Source organism: Homalodisca vitripennis, chromosome X, assembly GCF_021130785.1.
Source record: "Homalodisca vitripennis isolate AUS2020 chromosome X, UT_GWSS_2.1, whole genome shotgun sequence".
NCBI lineage: Eukaryota > Metazoa > Arthropoda > Insecta > Hemiptera > Cicadellidae > Homalodisca > Homalodisca vitripennis.
In genome coordinates this window covers 98,936,229-98,958,435 of record NC_060215.1, presented here as the reverse complement: position 1 = coordinate 98,958,435, position 22,207 = coordinate 98,936,229, and the positions used below count along the sequence as shown (strand labels likewise).

The 22,207-nt window shown below is 32.0% G+C and overlaps 1 protein-coding gene across 1 annotated transcript in view; it reads left to right on the top strand.

The window, feature by feature from the left end:
• Nucleotides 1-22,207, top strand: part of LOC124369736 (acetylcholinesterase-like) — a 232,858-nt gene that overhangs the window by 52,800 nt on the left and 157,851 nt on the right. The window contains exon 2 of the mRNA XM_046827802.1: nt 3,336-3,962. Coding sequence (XP_046683758.1) covers nt 3,363-3,962 — 600 coding nt within the window. The 5' untranslated portion in view covers nt 3,336-3,362. The remainder of the gene's footprint in view (nt 1-3,335; nt 3,963-22,207) is intronic.

Genomic DNA, 22,207 nt, shown 5'->3' with positions numbered 1-22,207 from the left:
GTCCCGTTATCGGAAGATAATGATTTTGTAACTGTAAATAATTTTAATTTTATTTTTCATTCTTTAAATAATTGTGTAACAAAAAAATATGTTTAATTTTGAATTACTAAGAAATATAAAAGCGGTATTGAAATGAACACGTTATAAATGAATTAATCTTGAAAACGAGGCCATTGTGTCTTTTTAGTGGCATACATTTTTGCTGATATTACACCGTTATGGCTGGAGGGTGGTGAGCGGGAAATGACACAGATTGAACCATTAACATTAATGAATAATTACTGAACTCGGTAATTACTGAAACGTTACATGCAAGATTACTAATTCTATATAGACGTTTCTGATTGGTTTACTGACACTAACTTTACAGAAAACAGTTTGAACATTGTACAAACTAGTAGGCGTAGTTTCAACAACTTTGATGAGTTTCTTGTTTTACTAGAAAGTTAAGTATTGTGATTTTATATAGCATAGCAACTTATCAAAAAGTTTATGATGCTTACACAACGACCGATTATAAAATAAAGTTTTAGAAGTATAAATACGATACAGCATAAAATGCATACACACATATTATATGAACTTCAGTTATTCAGTCGGAAGTTTTTAAAACAGGAAAGTGACTCAAATTTATAAAGCAAATTAGACATATGACATTACAGCCAGAAGGAATTACCAGGCGTTTGTTTTAAAATACCAGATTACATATAAATATGTATATAGAAATATTACAAAATTTTTCTTTAGTTAACTTCAATTGATACATTGAATAGTAAAAGCATTTCGTTTTACCACGTGAACAAGAAAATAACACTATTGACATGAAGCCAGCAATAACATGCTACAGTGAGCTATGGTACACCCAAAGCAAAACGATTTGATACGAAACTTAGAAAAACACTATGCCAATATCTTAAATACACAGGAAACTGGGGTTTTAATTGCATATAATTATCGTGCAGCGCAGGTCTTTATTTTACGTAGCAAAAAAATTTACTATACCAGTAATTACGGACAATTATATTGTTGTGTAGGAGAGTTTTCTGCATCCTTTATTTTTTTATTGATAGATAAATTATACTATAAATTATTATATATTTTAAGTAAAATAACTCTTTGCTATACTTTTATGCGGTCAAACTAGTATTTCTGTTATCAAAAGCATATATTTTTGGCGTACCTAGAGATATTTTCAAAATAATGCATTGAATTTGATTAATTTTAAAATGGGACGATCGTACTAAAATAGACCTTCGCGCCCCCGCATTTTAGCCTCAGTTTGCTCATATGTGGCTAAGTCAAGATTACAGAAGGAGTCTGCCTTATGACTTAAGGTTTCTTGACACCTAATTAAGAGGATATTGCAATCCTCGAAATGTAGTATTCTCTTTTTGTAACGTATAAATATTATCTCCAGAGTATTATACGACAGGTTTTGTAATCTTGATCCAAATATTATGAAAACTTAATTATAGTGACAATGAAATATGTAATGAATTGGCTTTTTTAGTCACATATGTGTATTTTTATTACGATTATAGTTAAAATGATTTTTCTATGATTTGCGGAAACTTTCTCTGAACGATTAAATTCCTAATTGCCATAGCTGTTTTTACGAAAAAACTGAAACAGTCACTTATGAAAAATGGTGTCACGTATTATGCTCATTGCCAGCAGGTGGGTGCACATCATCGTTACGTGTCGACTATTTTTGTGTTATAACTTTTATTTTCTTATCTTTCTTACTTTTATTTGATTTTCTGGTGATGGGCTCAATGTACAAAGTATCTCGTGTAACTGCTTACTCATAATGTATAAACTAGGAGTCAATTTGCATTGTTTAACACTTTTTCATGAAATCTACAAAAAGACATATTTTAAGATAAGAACTGATATATATATATATATATATATATATATATATATATATATATATATATATATATATATCAACTGTGCTAGTTTTTATTTTGGTATAAAAAAATAGTAGTGGCAAAATTATTTAAAAAACGAGTTGTACAATATTTTAGGGGTCATAATTTTAGCTTGACACATTGAAAAATCAGCTATCATGTGCGTAAATATATATGTTAAAAAAGGCAAAAAACCCAAACTTACTAAAGTTTAATTTATTTTCCACAAATTTTCTATTGCATATTCTAGCATTTTAATTATAGCAAATGCTTCACGTCCTGATTAAAAATTAAAACTTAGAGGTATTAACTATTAGAGAAAACTATTTTTATACCTTTATGTTGGAAACATGTTCCCCAACGTTCCCTGTTTTCATAAACTTTATTGTATTTTCTCACCATATAACAATACATCGCAATCGATGTACCATATTCAATTAAAATAAAACTCAAAAATACCCCTACTCACACAGAGTCTGACTTACATTGTATAAATCTTTCACACATACGATACCTTAGATCCAATATGTCTCAAAAATCCTAGTGGTTGATCATAAATCCATCAAAAGAATAAACCACTTTAGAAAACAAAAGGAGTTTTGAACTGAAATTGATGGTTGAAAGTTTTTATACTTTGAGTGAGTATGCTCATTAGTCTGATGTCAATCTCTTAATGACAATCTGTGATGCTGAGGTTGGAAGTTGTTCCGGCGCCTGGCTTCATAATAATAAATATCCCTGCCACAAACCAAATTAAATCTTGATATGCAGAACACTTCATAAATATAAAGGCAGGGCAGAGTTAGCATCGCAGCAACCTAAACATTTATACGCACATCTCTCTATATATAACTTGCCAACTTGCCAGGCTTTTTGGAAGCCTGTAAACACGCTTAATTTAAATTTAGCACAGCTTCCTCAATGTCACCCTTCTTACTCAAATTTGAGTATATTATTGCTTATGCTTATGCCGGAGGTAACCTTAGCACAGACATTATCAATATGATCATTTCAGGTAAGGCCTCTATCAACGAACACAAGAAAGTTTGTAGGATTTTTTCTTCTATAATTAGGCTAAAACATCCACAAATACAGCAGTACATCATTATGCGGCAAAAAACATAACCAGTGACATTAGATTTTGACTTATTTGTTTTCAGATTTATGTCAGCGAAATGCTGGACGCATGAATTCAATTTTGTCGATAGTATCTCACGATCTTATGTTAACTTGTTTTAAGACGGAGAATCATGTCCTTTGCAGCAAGTTGAATTAGTTTTCTATGTTGCATAGCAGAATGTAGGCTTCAGTGATATGAATAACTAAGTAATGATATGGTCTTATACTTCTTTAACAAATATTGGGATTTTTTCCAAGTTCCAGATTGTTTATTGTCTCCTAATGTAGCAACCTGTGTTGCAGGTTCAGTTCCGGGCTAATGTTCCGGCGATGGACTCACTGAAAATGGCGGACCGCGCTGTCTGCTGGCTGTCCCTGCTGTCTCTCGTGCTGTCCATGGCCTCGGCCCGCAGTCTGCACAGCAACGAGCACAGCCACGGCTTTCTCAATGAGCACAGCAAGGCAGGACGTGCCCACGCGCACGCGTACAAGTCGCATGACCATACGGCACACGCGCAGTTTTCGGGTGACGAGGCCACAGCCGGCGAGAGCACTCCGAGCGGTGGATTTACCAAGCACGGAGACCCGCTTATAGTGGAGACTACGAGCGGTCTGGTGCGCGGTACATCTAAAACAGTTTTAGGCCGCGAGGTTCACTTGTTCACCGGCATACCTTTCGCCAAACCCCCAGTCGGGCCACTGCGGTTCCGGCGTCCCGTGCCTGTGGACCCATGGCACGGAGTCTATGACGCTACGACTCTCTCCAACTCCTGCTACCAGGAGAGGTACGAGTACTTTCCTGGATTTGAAGGGGAAGAAATGTGGAATCCAAATACCAACATATCTGAGGACTGTTTATATCTAAATATCTGGGTGCCCCAGAGGCTTAGGATTCGGCACAGATCAGAAGGCCCCGCCTTTAAGCAAAAGGTAAGCTAAACTTATATATGTTTTTGTAAAAATGTAACCATCTTTACTGTTCTTATGTGTATTTTACTTTAAGCCACACACATTAGCGTTTTTATTTTCCCTGATACAATACAGGGATTAATAAAACCGTAATGCAACAGTGTATTTTTCATAGCTTTAGGAAATGATAAAATATAATAATACTATACTGTGCTTAGTATATTTATAGGTTTGGTTTTATACCGTTCATGCACTGAAATATATTAAATATAAATATTTTATCAATATTCTGAATGTAATAAAATATATAAATTATACAAATATATTAGAAAATAAAAATACAATTAGTGTCTTAATTTATGTGAAACTAACAACACACTAATAACAAATAAATATAATAGCTTACCTTAGTTATAAAATCATCTTGATCGAAAATGATCTCCAATTTTGTGCTATAAACTGAGAATATGATTGAATTGAATATGCGTCTTTATAATGTAATATGTAAAATACGTAATAAGATGATTTTGTAATTTTAAAATCAAATCAATATTAATATTAAAGTTTTTATTCAAGACTTATTCAAGTTCTTACAAACACTTGAAATGCAAACTTCGGATTAGATCCATCTAAAGTCAATTATAATGTATTAAAAAGTATAAAGTGAACTAAAGGCAACCTCTTAGAATGGTAGGTCTAAGTCCCTAACATGAATCACCAATCAATATTATATCCCCATTAGAATTTAAATATTAGTACGTAAATTCTTATATTAAAATGGTGTATGTAAATAAATTATATACATAAAAAACTAGTACATATAATTTTTAATTTTTCCTCAATATTGCCAAGTATTGTTTTTATCAAGAATAGCTTCGAAAAATTCAAAATGCTTTTAGTGCACTAAAAACTGGAATGGAATGAGCACTGAACATTTTAAAAACTCCAAACTTAAAATAAATTATTATAAACGAATATCATGTCTAAAGGAAATAATTGATTGTTTATAATTCGAATTGACTTCAGCTAAGAATGCCAATCTAGACTACTTAGACACGCTGTCCATTTTATGATAGCATCCTTGAGGAAAAGAAATAAGTATAGCAGGAAAAGGAAAAGGGTAGAAGTAGAGGGTGGAGAGGGATTGCACTAAATGTGAAAGAGATGAGTATTGGAGAGAACAATATCCTAGCGCGGAACCGCTGAGCGGAGTTGTCGAGGGTTGGGCTGATATTCAAATGGAGATGAGATCCATTTGAGATGTAGCTTGTCTTATCTCAATATGCCGAGTAAGAGTACAGTAGAGTACCATACATCCTACACGAGTGGTGCTCATCTCACACATCTGTGGAATAACTGTCACCAGTTAATGAACGATTCAAATATATTTAAGTAAATCTAGAATTATTCCTGAAGTTAACAATTTTGAAGTTAAATACCAAATACATTATATGTTATGTAGATAAATAAATACTATTATCACGTTTAATCTATGACCAATATATAACTAAATGTGTTATAAATATCACCGTTTCTTTATCAGAGTTGAAAATGTTGATTTTATATATATATATATATATATATATATATATATATATATATATATATATATATATATATATATAAAATATTATATTCTATTATATTATATATAATATTATATTATATTCTTAATATATTCCTCACGAGAAAGGTCAACTATCCTATTCATAATAATTATGATTCTCTCGTTATGAAGAGGCTTATGGACAAATCTTATCAATAATATAACAAACCGAAGTTGGAGATAGGAGAATCCAGTGAAAGTTCTATATTAGTTACAATTCACATAATAAGTCACAATATTGCACATGCTTGAGTCAAACAACACCACTATCTTTTATGGTTTAACTCGAATGCAACTCGATCATAACACGTCAACGAATGCTTTATGCCATAGTAATAAGTTTGCATGCAAATTTATCTATGACTATATTTTGTAGTGGATGTTAAGAATCCACTATAACAATTACAGCAAGTATTATGCATTTATACTTTCTTAGTTTCATATTGTACCGGGGGTTGGGCAAAAGCACCGACCATACACATACGGCACCTTCAACCCTGAAAAAATGAAAATTATTGTACTTAATTGATTTTTCAAAAACCGTTATATAATTAAATACAATGCAGTCGTAAACATTGTTTTCCCGAAGCTTATTGGATACACTGCTTCAATCAAAGACATGAAGTAAACACAAAATAAGGCATTATATTAGCATTGGCACAAAACTATAATCTTGAAGCTAGTAATAAAATTTGAATTTTCCTTTACAAATACTTTTTATTTATGAATATGTTTATATAAAAACATAAACAAACTTATGACTATACATTTTTACGTTTCAATTTACAGCTAATATTGAAATATACTGGTTACACAGTTTGCTTATAACAAACAGGCAGAAAGGAAAAATTCCGTCTATTGACTCATTTCTTTTTTTATAAAATTAATACTACAGGCATTATAATTTTAAAAATTCATGTAATGTTATATAATAAGAATTATATACTCTAAATATCTACGTTTACATCTTTCGTTGTTTTTGGAACTTCATATTTCAATTTTATGTTTACATAAGAGAATATATTTTACTCCAAGAAATTTTATGGAAAAACAACAAATGGAATTCATATTTCTTTATAATTTTTGAAAATCTGAGTGAAACTCAAAATGTTAGAGAACATTTTATGTAAAAAAAGATGCCGATTCAGTTTGTAAATTTTACAATTTGTAAGACAGTGTAAGTAAATTTGATGCTTCTTATTGGTATTTACACAGTGCTGTTTGTTTTAATTTCCGTTATCATTTACTTCAAATGTCGATACCACATCTTTCGGTTATTTTCGTATATATTAATGAAATAGAAAGAAAGGTTATAACGTCACGTAAGTAAAAGAACCGAATATAAAAGTAGATGTGTGAAGATGGTATGGGGAAAGGATCAAGTAGAATTTTCTCTTACAGCTAGCTATTGATTACTGTTGTAAACCAAGTGTAAATTGAGCTGATGATAAAAATGTAACTGATTGTTTAGACGTATAATTTTATGTTCACTTACAATGAATTAATTAGATGTATCACTTGTACTGGAAAATGCAACATTAATCATAAGTTATATACGAGATACTTTATCTTTAAACACGTTTTCTTAACACGTAATGTTTGGCTGAAAATTCTCTGCTCCTAATTGTTAGACATAGAATTTTATTATGAAATGTTGGCTGAAACTATAGTGCCGTCGCCTCCGTTAAGCGTGCGCTGTGTCCCCATGAATTCCTGTGTCTGGATAAAAAAGGATGTCTAATTTTATAATGCAAAGTTAAGTCCAAGAAGCCCTTTCTCAACGCGTAATCTGGGGACAAAAAGCCTAAAGAGCACTTTTGAACCACCACCAATGACCGTGCAGGCAGAATGCTTGCAAGGACAGGGCAGCGGTCACCCGTCGAAGGAGCAGTCAAGCTCGACGTTGCCGGATAAAGGGTAGTTTAAGGTAAATCCTGCATTAATTGTCGCCATTGGGAATCTATACGTAGACGGTGATATATTTTCCAGTAGGTTAGTGGCAATTTTGTGGTAGCTGGTGTTATTGGGCTCAATTCTTGCACTATAATCCTTTTCATGCACCAAACATGAAAACCACTTTGTAAGCAACAACGGGAGTAAGGTCACTTCCGGTAAAGCTTTTCTTACAGATAGTTGTTGAATCCTAGAGATCAGTGATTCTCCTTAGGAGAAATCTCAAAATCGGACCATGTCGTCTTTTCAAAACGGATACTGCAATTTGTGGATTTACTGTAGTCTGGAACATAACTATTCTTTGGAGTCTTGAATATCAGTTCATCTTTAATGGCTTCAAAAGCATTATAATTAAAATGGGACATTAGCATAATGATGTGAACTATCAAAATTTAATTATAAAATGTGAATGTACAGTGTGCTTGATTACACGAATCTATATTCTTTATTATAGTTTATGTAGTTATTTTGATCTTTAAGTAAGTTTGTTTAAAAGTGATTTCTTAACTCACATTTATTTAAAAATAATTAGTTCAAAAAATATTTTTCATAACATACTTATTTGACATTTTATATTTGTATAATTATGAAGAATGTAGGTTAATATTCATAGCAGAGGCTAAGTTCTTACTAAAAGATTACTAATAGTTGTGTCTACTACTAGCTAAAGTAATAATATTTAATATTATTTTGGTAATGTTTACCTTGAAAAATATTGCTCCTATTAGATACTATTTATATACTTATAAAACTGGTCGTTTTTAAAACTATATAGAATGGGAGACATTTTGCAATACGATCATGTGTTATATATTACGGAATATTTTATTATTAAATGTGGTGAGATTGTTTTGTAATGTGACGGTAACCCCAATCGAAGGGCAGGATTGAGTAGCGCAACACTTAGGTGTAAAAGGTATTGTTAATGAAATTTTTTACTTATATTTTTCTTAATTCTTTAACTGGCAATCGACTTATAATGTTAGCCTGACACGTACCCGTTTTGACATTTCATATAATACCTAAGCCAACACTACCACCACTATTTGCATACTATTTCAAACAGAAACAACTTCTAATTTCAATGATGAAATTTGTTTTGATTCTTTCCCAACAGTGATGTTGTAGTGACGTCATAAAACTTGCCTTCTGCTCAGAGCGATCGTCTTTATCAAACCATTTTGAAACCAGTGACTGTCTCTTAAGATTTCGATATTTAGTTTTTTTTAGTAACTTCAATGTTTTATGTGTAATGTGTTGTAACTAGTCAGCCTAGGTCAATATAGGCTATTGTGCAGTACAGTGAAAGTATTTTGGAGCTGCAATATTAGTTATATATTATTATTAAGGTCTATTACGTTGATTTATAGCGGGTTTTAGATATTTTTAAGTTCTATTATCAATAATTTTGCTGATAGGTCTCAAACATTAGAGAACTTGTTGATCTGTCAGACTAGACAACTTAGGCCTTCACCATAACAACCTAGGTTTTCCTTTATGCTTTCTGGAACCCCAAACTAAACCAATATTTCACAATAAGTTCACAATTAGTAATTATTTATTGTCAAATTAATGTATGTGAAATATTGTTATCTAACAAAAACTTTGTTCAATATAACTGTAATGATGGTATTTGTAGCAACAGTCACAGATAAAGAACAACATTGTTTTAATAAGGCTAAAATAATTTAATTTGTTTAACAACATTTAATTATTATTGTTTATGATTTATTTAATAAAATAGAGTTAATAGCGCAATCTTTTTCTCATAATATAGGTGAGCATTAATTAAACATTTATGATTAGCTATTGTTTTATATAGTGTAATATCATCAAACATGTTAAATATATATAAATATTAATTTATCCCACCCGTTACCTTTTACATTAAAAGTTTTATCTGAAAGCAGCTCTCTGTTTTAGAAGTAGTGTGAGGTTAGTAATGGACCCATTGGAATGAGAGCAATCATCAAGTCATTTACTTGAAAATCCAATCCCAAGAGAGGCATTCGATGAGATAAAGAGTCTAATGGTGGAGATTCTCTTTTTTATACTTAAAATAACTGATTTCATCAATTCAGTGTTGTAGTCAGACTTGTGATCATTATGGACCCATTGGTATGAAAGCAATCATTGAGTTCGTTATCTGTAAGGCCCCCCCTAAGGTAATCATTCGATGAGATAAAGAAACTAATAGTGAATATGCTCTGTCTTATGCTAAAAATGACTTATTCTTTTAATTCAATTCTAGCCTAACTTTGGTTGAGATTGCTCCTATTCTAAGCATAACAGTTGTGCAATCACTACCAAGCTAAAACTTTCAAAAGAATGTGTACTTCATGAAACCCCTAATCATGGCTATCTTAATATTCTTAAGATGAATGAAATGAAGATTGTCTTAAGATATACTCTTGCTAGGATCCCTGGCTGCTTACTTTTAAGAAAAAAAAGTAAGTAAGTTATCCCGGGCAGTTTTTACCATGTGCTTCTGTAAACAGATTAACTGACTACAGACGATGAATAAGTTTTGAAAGTGGCTAAGTAAGTATAAGGCTAGCTCTGACTCACAATTAAAATAATTTCATCGTCCATAGCTCAGGGATTTGTCATCTTATAATGTAGAGATAAGATTATAAGTATAACTAACTAACCTGTTAGTTTGGGTCCAACATCACAGCTACAAAGGAGAATATTTTTTAATGTTTTCTGAGACATCCAAATTATCTGTTATGTATGGAGTAAAGTGGCTACCACACCTAAGTATGTAAAATCAGTATAAAAGTCGTATTTCCAGTTAAAAATAACAAGTGAAGTTTAATCCTCTTTGGTGGAAGAAAAACTAAAACCCCTTGAGTGCAGTATCATAAGATCCAAAGACCTTCAGAACGTCCCGTAATTTAAGGTGGTCCAAGAAGCAGCAAAAGCCTGAAATTTCGACCATGAAGACGGAGAATTTGGCAGTATTAGGGTTACGATTATTTCATTATAATGCTATAATATCGTTAATATCATTCTAACACAAACTGTATTAAAATTGTGCAGTAAAAATAATTTTGCTTCAGTAGGGAGTGGAAGCATAAAGCTTCAAACAGTATCGGTATTTAGACATTTGTTTGTAATGATAATGATGTTTAATAAATTTATTGTTTATCCGCAAATAAAAACTATAAATTTTTTCTCTTATTCAAATGACTTGACACTGTACATAAAAAGCTCTTTAATAGTATTAGTTCATGTACTGAAAGTTACATGTTTCAGTTATTTTGTGGCATTAAACAATACTTAAACTTCAAGAAATGGGTCGATAATAGCTCAGTTATTTCTTGATATATATATATATATATATATATATATATATATATATATATATATATATAGAGAGAGAGAGAGAGAGAGACAATGACAATGACAATGGTTTTATTTATCCTGCCCTGGTTTGGGCCAAAGGCCCACTCTTCCACCAGGACAGGCTCAAAGATTTACAATTCTTTTTACATTAGTTGAGGGTTATATTACACAAAGAGTATTAATAATATAATTTCTAATAACTAATAATAACTAAGAATAACACACAATTTACGATTACATTATTAAAGTATTTTACCTATTATTTTCATAAACTAACAAGATTTGTGAAATCGCTAATTATAAATATAAATATTATTATTTTTATCTCTCCAAACTTCAATTAAGATACACACTGTAGAATATGTTTTATTTCGATTAATCTCCATTTATACAGACATCACATCTTTTCTAAGTACATTTTAATAATCTATTAATATCTTCTTAGCAATACCTCTTTTAAACCTTTTGGCAACCTTGGAGAGAGAGAGAGGAGAGAGAGAGAGAGAGAGAGAGAGAGAGAGAGAGAGAGAGAGAGAGAGGGAGAGAGAGGGAGAGAGAGAGAGAGAGAGAGAGGAGAGAGAGAGAGAGAGAGAGAGAGAGAGAGAGAGAGAGAGAGAGAGAGAGAGAGAGAGAGAGGAGAGAGAGAGAGAGAGAGAGAGAGAGAGAGAGAGAGAGAGAGAGAGAGAGAGAGAGAGGAGAGAGAGAGAGAGAGAGAGAGAGAGAGAGAGAGAGAGAGAGAGAGAGAGAGAGAGAGAGAGAGAGAGAGAGAGAGAGAGAGAGAGAGAGAGAGAGAGAGAGAGAGAGAGAGAGAGGAGAGAGAGAGAGAGAGAGAGAGAGAGAGAGAGAGAGAGAGAGAGAGAGAGAGAGAGAGAAGAGAGAGAGAGAGAGAGAGAGAGGAGAGAGAGAGAGAGAGAGAGAGAGAGAGAGAGAGAGAGAGAGAGAGAATAAAGAGTAAAAGTTAAACCACACGAAACATATTAATTGTTAGACACAGTTAAATTAAGTCTCTAAAAATTACTACATAACACTAATTGGAAATTTCTGGCACTGTTTCATCAATCCTGTAAACAAACCGGACGTAGTCTGGAACAAATCGGGTCTCCGTATTGCGGAACGGAAATTTAGTGAATGCCATTCCGATGTGGTGCGATTACCTAACACTAGCAGTCTCATAGAAAATGTTCTACTACACTGGATTAAGACGTCAGATTGTCTGGTGTAAAGAGTAGATGAGAAAAATTTAAATTGCTATTTGATTCATTAAAACCTCAATGTCCATAAACTAGAAATCACAAACATTCCAAAGTAAAAACATATTTTTTGTCGTAAGTTAGCTAAATTACATATAAAACAAACAATATTTGTAATTCGATTGATAAATATTAGTATTGAAAACTATCTATAAGTGTACACCTTCAATCCAACTCCCTTCTCAGTAGTTAATCTTGTTCAACCAATTTTCAAAATTTACTAACATTTAGCAATAATATTCATTTGCTGTATACATTTCGTACATGGCTACTAAAATACAACCTAATGAGAAAATAAGCAACTGAAACAAGCTCTCTTGACATTTTTAACAATACGTGTGGCAAATATGTTACCATATATTCAAAGATAATTGGGACAATCAGAGAAAGGGTTAATAATTGAAACTCAATGTTGATTATCAATGACTTAAAGTATTTTTAAGATGGGAAAAATAAAGTTAAATGTCTAAAAGTTCTCACATCGACCTTCTATAACATTTTAAATCGTGCATAATACTGGGAGATATTTTAACTCCGCTTTTAATGGTATTACAAGAAAACAACAATTTTGAACGGTCAGAGTTCTCTTAAAAAATGAGAAAATTTAAAATTTTTATTTGATTCATGAAAACCTCATTATCTATAAACTAGAAATCACAAACATGAACACATCATCAAAAGAAAAAAAGGATTGAGGAATAATAAGTTAATTTAAAAACAATTCCACTGTTTATTTCTATTGCATCGATGGACTTTCCAGTGCGTTATTAATTGTCACAATTAGTGGATCTACCGTCTTGGGAGACAATGGCTGTTGAAACTCTGTTCAAAGTTTTAGGCAAAATTCTAGCTTAAAGCAAAAGGATCTTTCTGAAAGGTCCATCAGAACTTTACTAATTAATGGACATGTAATAAAAAGGGTTAAAATGTAAATATTATATGGTATGTAAGTTTAATATAACACGTCTGATAGACACACGAGTAGTCTCATATCTAGGTACAATAGTTCTGAAAGCCTGTAGATCTTCAATCTACTTGACCAATCTCAATTAAAACTTTAGTTGTGCATGTTACACCGAGCCAGACTGAATTAAGTAGTGTAATTTTAGAACCATAGCAATACTGCATTACCGATAGACTGAGTTCCTTTGAACCCTTAATTTAAAAATATCATGAGAGAGACTGGGCACTGGCTGCCTTTATTTACTTTTTTTGCAATATTAGAGTATACGTTTTCCAAATGAAAAAAAGCGTTTTATGAATCAGTCATTCGATTCATTTGTACGTTGGGCTGGATTTTATTCAACACCATAGTGCTTGAATACCAATCTCATAGAAAGGGATAATCTTTCGTACTCCTGTTCAAGTTCGGAACGCTTTAGAATAGAAACACCTCTTAGTGACCTTGGGTGATTTGATTTTGCTCCTAATGAACACACTAAAGATGATTTTGTTTTAAATCTACACAACTTTGAATGTACCCTTTACAATAAAGTAATGTGTTTAGTGTTTTAACGATTTTTATATCTAAAAGAGGGTATAGATCCAGCAGTATGATTTATTCAAAGAGTTGTGAAAGACGTAATTCTGCAGCAGTTGAATGTTTTTGAATATTTATTGATAGAATGTTATTCTGCTTAGTTACTTAAGGGAAGAGCTCTCAGCTGGATTCCCTTCTCAACCATTAACAACAACAAATGATGATTGATAGTGTTGATGGTAGTTACCAAACTGTTCTGTCCGCTAGAAGACTCGATTCTAGGTTAATATATCTTTATCGTGTTTTTAACGATTTTCTTGCAGTTGTCCCTTCCATTAATTTACTAATTTTCTAAGATGTCAACATGGTATTTGCTTCACACAAACCCTGATAAATTATCAAATTCCCATATGGAACACCTCCACCAATAAATATGTTCGTATCAGTAGTTTAAAATTAATTTTCTAAACGTAACGTTTCATAAACTTTCATATAAATTATTTATTGTTCCATTCCACAAAATGGCTACGGATCTCTTATAGGCTTTCAGGAAAATTCTGTCAGAGATATCTCTTTGCTTGAAACTTGTTCCCGTCTTCTTTTGTTACGTAGTTATGTAATTAACAAATTCAATTGAACCTTCTGTGCTGTTCATATACTATTAAATGCAGTATTACATTCGTTCTCGTATTAAATATGATGTAATAATCTGGGGTAACCCTAACGATTCAATTAAAATCTATCTGATGCACAAGAGAACAATTAAATTGTAAGGGAGCTTCCTTAGCAACCCCATTAATAAGCACTCCACAGAGCTCTGACGTCACGCTTAAGGGTGCTTATTCAGAGCATGAACATCGTCATGAAGTGGTATTAGCACCAGTTTATATGAAAGGGGTGTTAAATGTATACTACGAACAAGTGTTCAGTAAGCATTCTCTAACCGTGTATCAAGTGACGTCAAAATTGCATTCAAATGTGTCCAGAGGCTGCTAAATCAGTTATTCTATATATTGATTTGTCCTAGCTTAACGCTTGTGTGGTGATACGTGTTGAAGAGGGCAGATTCCTCACCTCGAAACGTAGTGTTCTATTCTTATAATTTATAACGGTACTAAATGTTCATATCGTTATCATTTCGACAACCACTAGTCTCGTATACGAAGAAGAGGTGATCCTGCTGCCTAAAGACAAAATGTTCATCATATAGCCTATGCGTCTACCCATTTCTTCACAATCACTATACCATTGCTTTGGTAATAACAATCAATAAACCAATACAACGGACTATCGAAGGACTCGACAGAACGTAACGAAAGAGTTACCACACAGACGGTCAGGAAAACGCGCGGACTCTGACCGTTTAACCCCAAAATCAATAGGTTTTCTTGAACTGAGAGGAATCTTTGTACCAAGATTCGAGTCTCTAGAACTTTTTTCTATTAGGAGTTGGATTGCACAGATGGATAAACTGTCGGACAATGACACGGTCTTAAGAAGCCTAGTACGGGTCCTTACTCAAAATATTTACTAAAATCCACTGAATAATCATTTTCTGAAAGTAAGAATTTATTAATTCAGCCTGCTAAAATGATGATTTACTGACATAATTTTAAGTAGTTTAAGTTTAATTTTTTAAATAAATTTATTTAATAATATAATTGAAATATTAAATATAACATTTACAAATTCATGCATAGAGGTAAAATATTATAAAAGTTAATCGCTTTTCTATAAAAACTAGTAAAACTAATTTCTTTAGTAAACTATAAATTAAATGACAGGTTTATAAAGCTGACATCAGGAAATATGACTACACAATACAAGAGCACACCGTATTCTTATATATTGACTACACACTGATTATCTCCATCAGATATATTTTATAAATACCCTAGAATATAGACTGTTCGTGTGAGGTATGTGCATATGAAAGCTATTTAAAGAATTTATTAAAAAGCAATTATGCGAAAATTCAAGTAAGAGTTTTGTTTTTACATATTCGTTTTAGTGTACAGCGCGTAGCTTTAGTAGTAATAATTCATAATGTAGTTGTCCAAAGAATTTGGACAACGTTTAGAGTTCTTTTACCACGGTGTCTATTATAGTTTTATAGAATTGGGAATAATATTTAAATATTTTGAACTTAGAAAGAACTTGCATTTTCCCGAATAGTTACCTGATTAATCTACTTTATCGATATAAGGATTTTTCGATGGAATAAAAGCTGCATGGAAGGGCAGTGGAAGGCTGTTCGAGGTGGATTTGGCGCGACAGGACAGTCAGGCTGTGGGAGCCGTCAGCTTGTCAGCTTGTATCGATTATACCGACCTTGCTTCAACCTCTATCTGCGCTCAGTCGGTACTTCGCCTCAGATTTTCTGATTCTCTCGCCACGCGCCACGCCATGCTATACAATTTAATTACTAATCCCCTTTTTTCTCTTACTTCAAGTTTTAAAAGTACCGGTTCAATTCGAAATTGTATTAGGTAGTGCCGCTAGAAAGCTTTTGAGGATAGGCCTAGTTTTGATTATTAACGACAAAGTGGCTTTAATACGGAAAGACCCAAGCAAAGAAAGGGATAAATGTGAGATAAAAATTATAGGTAGTTGTGATAAACTCCTTCCAGCGGGTTTCGAAATTATTTTCTACAAGGCAAGCAACGAAGATATCGTCACAACGAATTTACGGTGATTTTCAGTGTAGTTTTCCACCATCCTTTGACGAATCATGGATTTTGAGCTGCAGGCTATCGAGTTCAAAGTTCAGCTAGAAATAATAGCAACCATGACTATTGATGTTTTCAAATTAATAAACCAAATTCCTATCGATAATGTATAAATAAATGTATCGATTAGGGTTACAATTTTTAATTAGTTACAAGGTTCAGTATTATTAGAAAAAAATTCTATTTACTAGCACATTAGAACAATTTGCAGCGATTGAATGGTTTACTACCATAGTTCACTATTGGAACGCTATGCATTTATTCTTATGCACAGTTAGTGTGAAACTAGATCTTTTCTCAAAAAGATACCAAATGTATAAAATACAGTGTACCTGAATAGAATTGTCATCAATCGGAATTGTTTAAATGAAATTACTCCTTAACAACTTTGAATATTATTTACACCAAGAAAATTATAACTGAGTATAAAGGTAAATTAATACCTTTTTCCAGTTACGTAATGATGCTGATATTGTGATAAATTAAATGAACGTGTGAAGGTGTACAGACACACTAAGTAGATGAACAGTGATGGAAGGGTTAATAAATAATCCTTGAAAAATACGTCACGAAAACTGCCTCTACATCGCTGAAGACATACTAACCTAATCCTTTTTCGTGTTATTTAAAGACTGGTTGCATGATAGTTAGGACGTTTCCAGAAATAAATTCTATGCGAGGTTAACGTAATAGAGAAACCTTAGTTGTCTTACTTGAGAATATAACCACTCAAAAATACAGTAATTTAAACAAATGTAATACCTCATTTATTTTTAAAATCGATGCAATGATGCCTGCTCAAAAAGGATCTATCTAAATACCAAAAACACACACTGATCCACACTCTATACTTAACATATCGTGTACTAAACGGAGTTGATCACCTAGTATAGTAATATTGGTCATTGATTAGTTATAAACATCTTTACCATAATGTATTTCTTATAATTGAGTCTTAATGTTTTTAAAATTTAGAATGTCTTTTACTTATCAGTTAATTGTGCTGGTGGTGAAATCTAAAGACTAACCTATTCATTTTGTCCCCATATTTGATTACGAACGTAATACCCCTTGAGTAAGCTAGTGAGCCCAGCGAAACAAACTCCTACGGCCACTTCACCCTTGTGTTGGTTAGCTACATTCCTTAATGTGCTCTTCCTAACTTAAAGCCATGGTCAAACCCAACCAGGAGCTTCCATAGAAAAGCCCACCACGATTTTAATTTTGTTGCATTGTTACATATTTCAATAATCAGTGTCTGAAATTTCGAGAAATATAATAACAACATTACCTATCTGGTAAAGAGACTGTTTTAAATGAAATCCGATCTGTTATCAAAAAACGGTTTGAAAATATTCCGTCATGTTTTATTAATCAACAACAAGGGAATATGTCAACCTTAGTTGGTAAATAGTGAGGCATAATAATCCTAAAAATGTTATAGGTACTCATTTTGCTAACACGAGTATATATTATCGCGAGTATATTAATTACCTCTGTATAGTAATGGGTTACTTTCCACTATAACTGAGATCTGCGAAAGTAATCGTTTCCCTCGTAGCTAAGACAGCTGATTTTCCTTCTCCCAAATATTTTTCACGTGTAAAATATATTTCGCTGTATAAACACATTAACGTGATTCAACTATATTTTTTGACAGTCATAGCTGATTTTAACCTCAAAATGTATTACAAAATAGTGTTACGTTTGTATTTCTTGTGGATTACTAGACTATGAAATGTCAGATAACAGATTTCGTGTACCTTTTTGCTTCTTAAAGTATTCGCGCGTAAATGCAATCTCGCCCCGTAGTAGGTCACTTTTGAGAGTGGTGATAAAAAATGTAGTATCCAGTTTATTTTTTACATTTATTAACTATTCCTGTTTCTATATGAGAGATTTAAAAATAGTATTTATAGGATATAAAGACCATATTAAGCATTCTAAATTATAAGACCACCAATTACGAAACCTGTTTTATATGGGCGTAATAATTTTAATGACTGATAAGAGAAACGGGTCCAGTGTTGTGTTTATTTTTTAAATCTTACAGTCAAGGTTGAAATACAGAATGTCCACACTCTGTGTGCTGCTGTTTGTCCCGTAGGATTCTGTAACAGACATTTTGTAACTGTTTGTGTCACCTGTACTATAGAAAGCTATAATGTACAAAGTAGGTCAAGCCTTAGCCACACCCCCGTGGCCCGATTGACCTATCAATTATACTTCTCCCCTTGCATCCCTCCCCCCTCTCTGTCTCTACTACAGTGTCTACAGTGCTTCATTAAATTAAACAAACTAGTTGTTATGTCGACTGCGTTTCATACTTTTAATATATAATGATTATAACTATATAGAAGCATATGTATGTTAATACATTTACTATACATTGATAGAATATTTTTCAGGAATCAATAATATGATAATAATTGCATAGCAAAATAACTTAGGATACTGAATTGTCAGCAAAGCTCGGATTCGCGTTAGAGCAACATTAATTTTTGTTCTCATTGCACTTATGACAAACATATTTTAATAGTTACAACCAGTAGATTTTTTATATCAAACTAATTTTTAGTGTGTATTAGGTCATAATGAACACCCTATTGTTTAATAGTTGGTGTGGTTTCATAAACTATTACTATTACATTTTTCGAAAAATATTCAAAATTGTTATGCATTTTTTACTAAACGTTTAATTCTTTCATCAAACATAAATTCAAAAATCAGTATATCTAAAAAAAACTAGATCGGAAATTATTTTCGAATCCTTTTGATATGGACTTAAATCGACGCACAGTTGACTAAATTTGAAAATCGTCTTTATATTTTTTCAGGTTTGACACATAAAAATCCAAAAAATTTCCAAACTTTTGAAAAATTATGAAATTAAGCCACTTTTACCAAAGCCTTTCATTCGCTACTTAGTACCCTCCAGCTGAGGGGTAACCAGGATATTCTACCTCCTGATATCGATCCTAAAGTATCCTTTTTAGAACGAATATAATTTTTCTGATCGTTTTTCTAATTTCCCAGCAGGTTTTTCACTTTTTTGGATGCGTTCTTCTCCTAATCTTTATATAGCATCAGGATAATGTTTCCTAATTTTCAACTGCTGAATCATTTTCAATTTACTGGAATAGCGGTCATTGAATGATAAGATATCATTCGGCTTACAAAGGGATCACAATGTTTTTAAATCTCAAAATTGGAAAAATTTAATAGAATTTGTTAGCACTCCCCAAGCGATTTCAGTTATCTTATAGAAAGCATATCTCTGATGATCATAGAAGAGATTACGTAAGAAGAATGAATACCACATAAATCGTGTTAACTAACGTGATCCATTCACGTTAAGTGTGTACGTAAAATGAATGCCACGTATTATGAAACATGTATGATAATATTGAACTATTTAATTCGGAACAAAACATTTGTACATGGAAAAAATACACTCAAAAGTACATAATATTGAGAAAAAAGTTGACGTTGGAATATCACATATCTGTACTACCAAACTCTACCACAGTGGAGGTTAAGCCATTTATCTGTTCGGCCATTCCATAAAATTTGGCGTGCTGTTCATAATAAACCTCTGGTAGTGGACTTACCAACTAGCGATACTGTTTTACACACATTATTAAGAACATAGGTTTTCAATGTAAATAATATGTTATTTCAAAACCATAATATTAAAAGTAAATGAAGAGAACAAATTTTGTTAAACTAAAAGATTGCAACCAAATTTTCAAACACGAGAAATCATATCATTATAATTGTTCAGTGACATTATAGCTATGTATTTGTAAAATTATTATATTATTCGATTTCAGCTACCTTTCTTTTTAATAGCTTACTATTATTCTGTATATTATTAATTTATTTGACGGTAGATTCATATTTTTCATCAAAATCCAGATTAGTAAACTTCAATGTATCCTGGAGACCCCAATGTATCTAGTAAGGTTAACGTAATCCAAGTAAATAATCTTTAGTATTTATTTGTATTGTTACTGTGCTTTATACAACTGCATTGAACGTATTGTATTACGAGTATATCAACAGTTTTGTACCATAATTTTAGGGGAGAAATTGTTCAGCCACTTGCTAATAAGTTGGATAGTTGCATGAGTTCATAAGGGAAAATAACTTGTGGCTTACTGAGCATCTTATGGGAAAATTTCTTTTTTGAGTTGAAAGTCCAAAACCATTAGTTTCGTATACGTCAAATTGTACATCTAAGAGTGTATTGCTCATGTGGGTACATAAATGCATATATGTCGTAAATGAGCAAGACAAATATTCTGATCTGACATGGCACAAATAGTTTAAAAATTTTCATTCCTACTTTGTTCTAATTTAAAATGTTTCAGATTTAAATTGTAACTTTATGAGAGGGGAAATTTTATATTGATATTACTCTTAACAAACAGCCTTATCTATTTTCAAAATATCTTTATTTACTAATTTGTTTCCATTCAGTTAATTTACATATAGTTTAAACAGCACATTTTGTATAACAATTATTTCTTTTATTTGTTACAATATTTTAAATTAGAGTATTTTCGGTCACCTTATCATAATGATATGAATTAGAGAGATTCAAAACTCTAAATATTAATTTCACTTCACGTTTATATTTACCTTTATAGAATTTAAAACTGTTTGGTTGGTTGCTTGAAAATAAATACAATTTATACTACTCTAAAAAACCTAATACCAATATTACTCTTTCTCTTAATACTCGCTCATATTAGTCATGACATTTTCTAAAGACATAACGGGGTCATATTTAACTGTGCACGTGAGTTATCAAGTACTTATTAAATATTTAAGACTTTTCAATGAATATAATGATCAGCAAAAACATTTTCAGCAATATTTCCATCAATTACGAAATATCCCTAACCATTCATAACTGTGACTAAGATATAATACCATCTCATATCATAAAATTTGTTTAACAAGGAGAGCTGAAGCTTACACATAAACACAATCTGTAACATTTAGATTTCTCACTCTGTTGCATATCAGACATTTCGCAAATAATAAGCACTGAATGAGTATAATTACATTATTTCTTCATGTCTACTCTTAAATTCTCTTTTAGAAACGGATTACTTAAAAAATATTAGGCCTCCACCTCACTGGCCTTTAGCGTTAAACATTTACTTACATTCAAATCACTTCTGAAGACGTTGAAATGGGCCAGGACATTGATTGTAACATGTAACGGACACTAATTACCATTAAACTATAGTATGCACAATAATATTAAACTATAATAAATTAATAGTAAACTATAATGTATGTATAAAATGGACAGGCATTGTAAAATGTAGTGTATAAACTAACATATCAATTTCAACTTACTCGTATATGTACTTTACGTATATAAAAGAGCAAGTGACACACGACGGGGAAAACCGACTCTAGCAACTAAGCAAAGGTTATGGCAAATCGCGCGCCAAGCCCTCTTGAAAAAATCTCGTGCCATCTGAATTCCTGGTGAAACTAGGTTCATGAACTAGGTTATAAACTAAGTTAGAGAAGTTTAAGTCTTTGTCTACAACTTTCTCGCTGACAAAAAATCTCTGATCAATAGTGTAACATTCTCGCTTAGTAAGAATCGGTTGTCACAAATAAAACATTGAATTTTGTTTTTTTTTTATGAATTTAATTACAATTAATTAGTTAAATTATGTAGAAAATATGCGAGTTATTTGTAATTTTATAACCGTAAATACGTTGAAGTGTAGTGGATTCATGTAGAAAGCACAAATTCAGAGATAAGTTGTTTGTTTGTTTTTATTCTCTCCCAAGTTGGTGGACCTTGTCTTAGTCTTGAACGACTTCACAACTCATAGTCATGGATGGAGTTTTAGATTCTCGCACTGAGA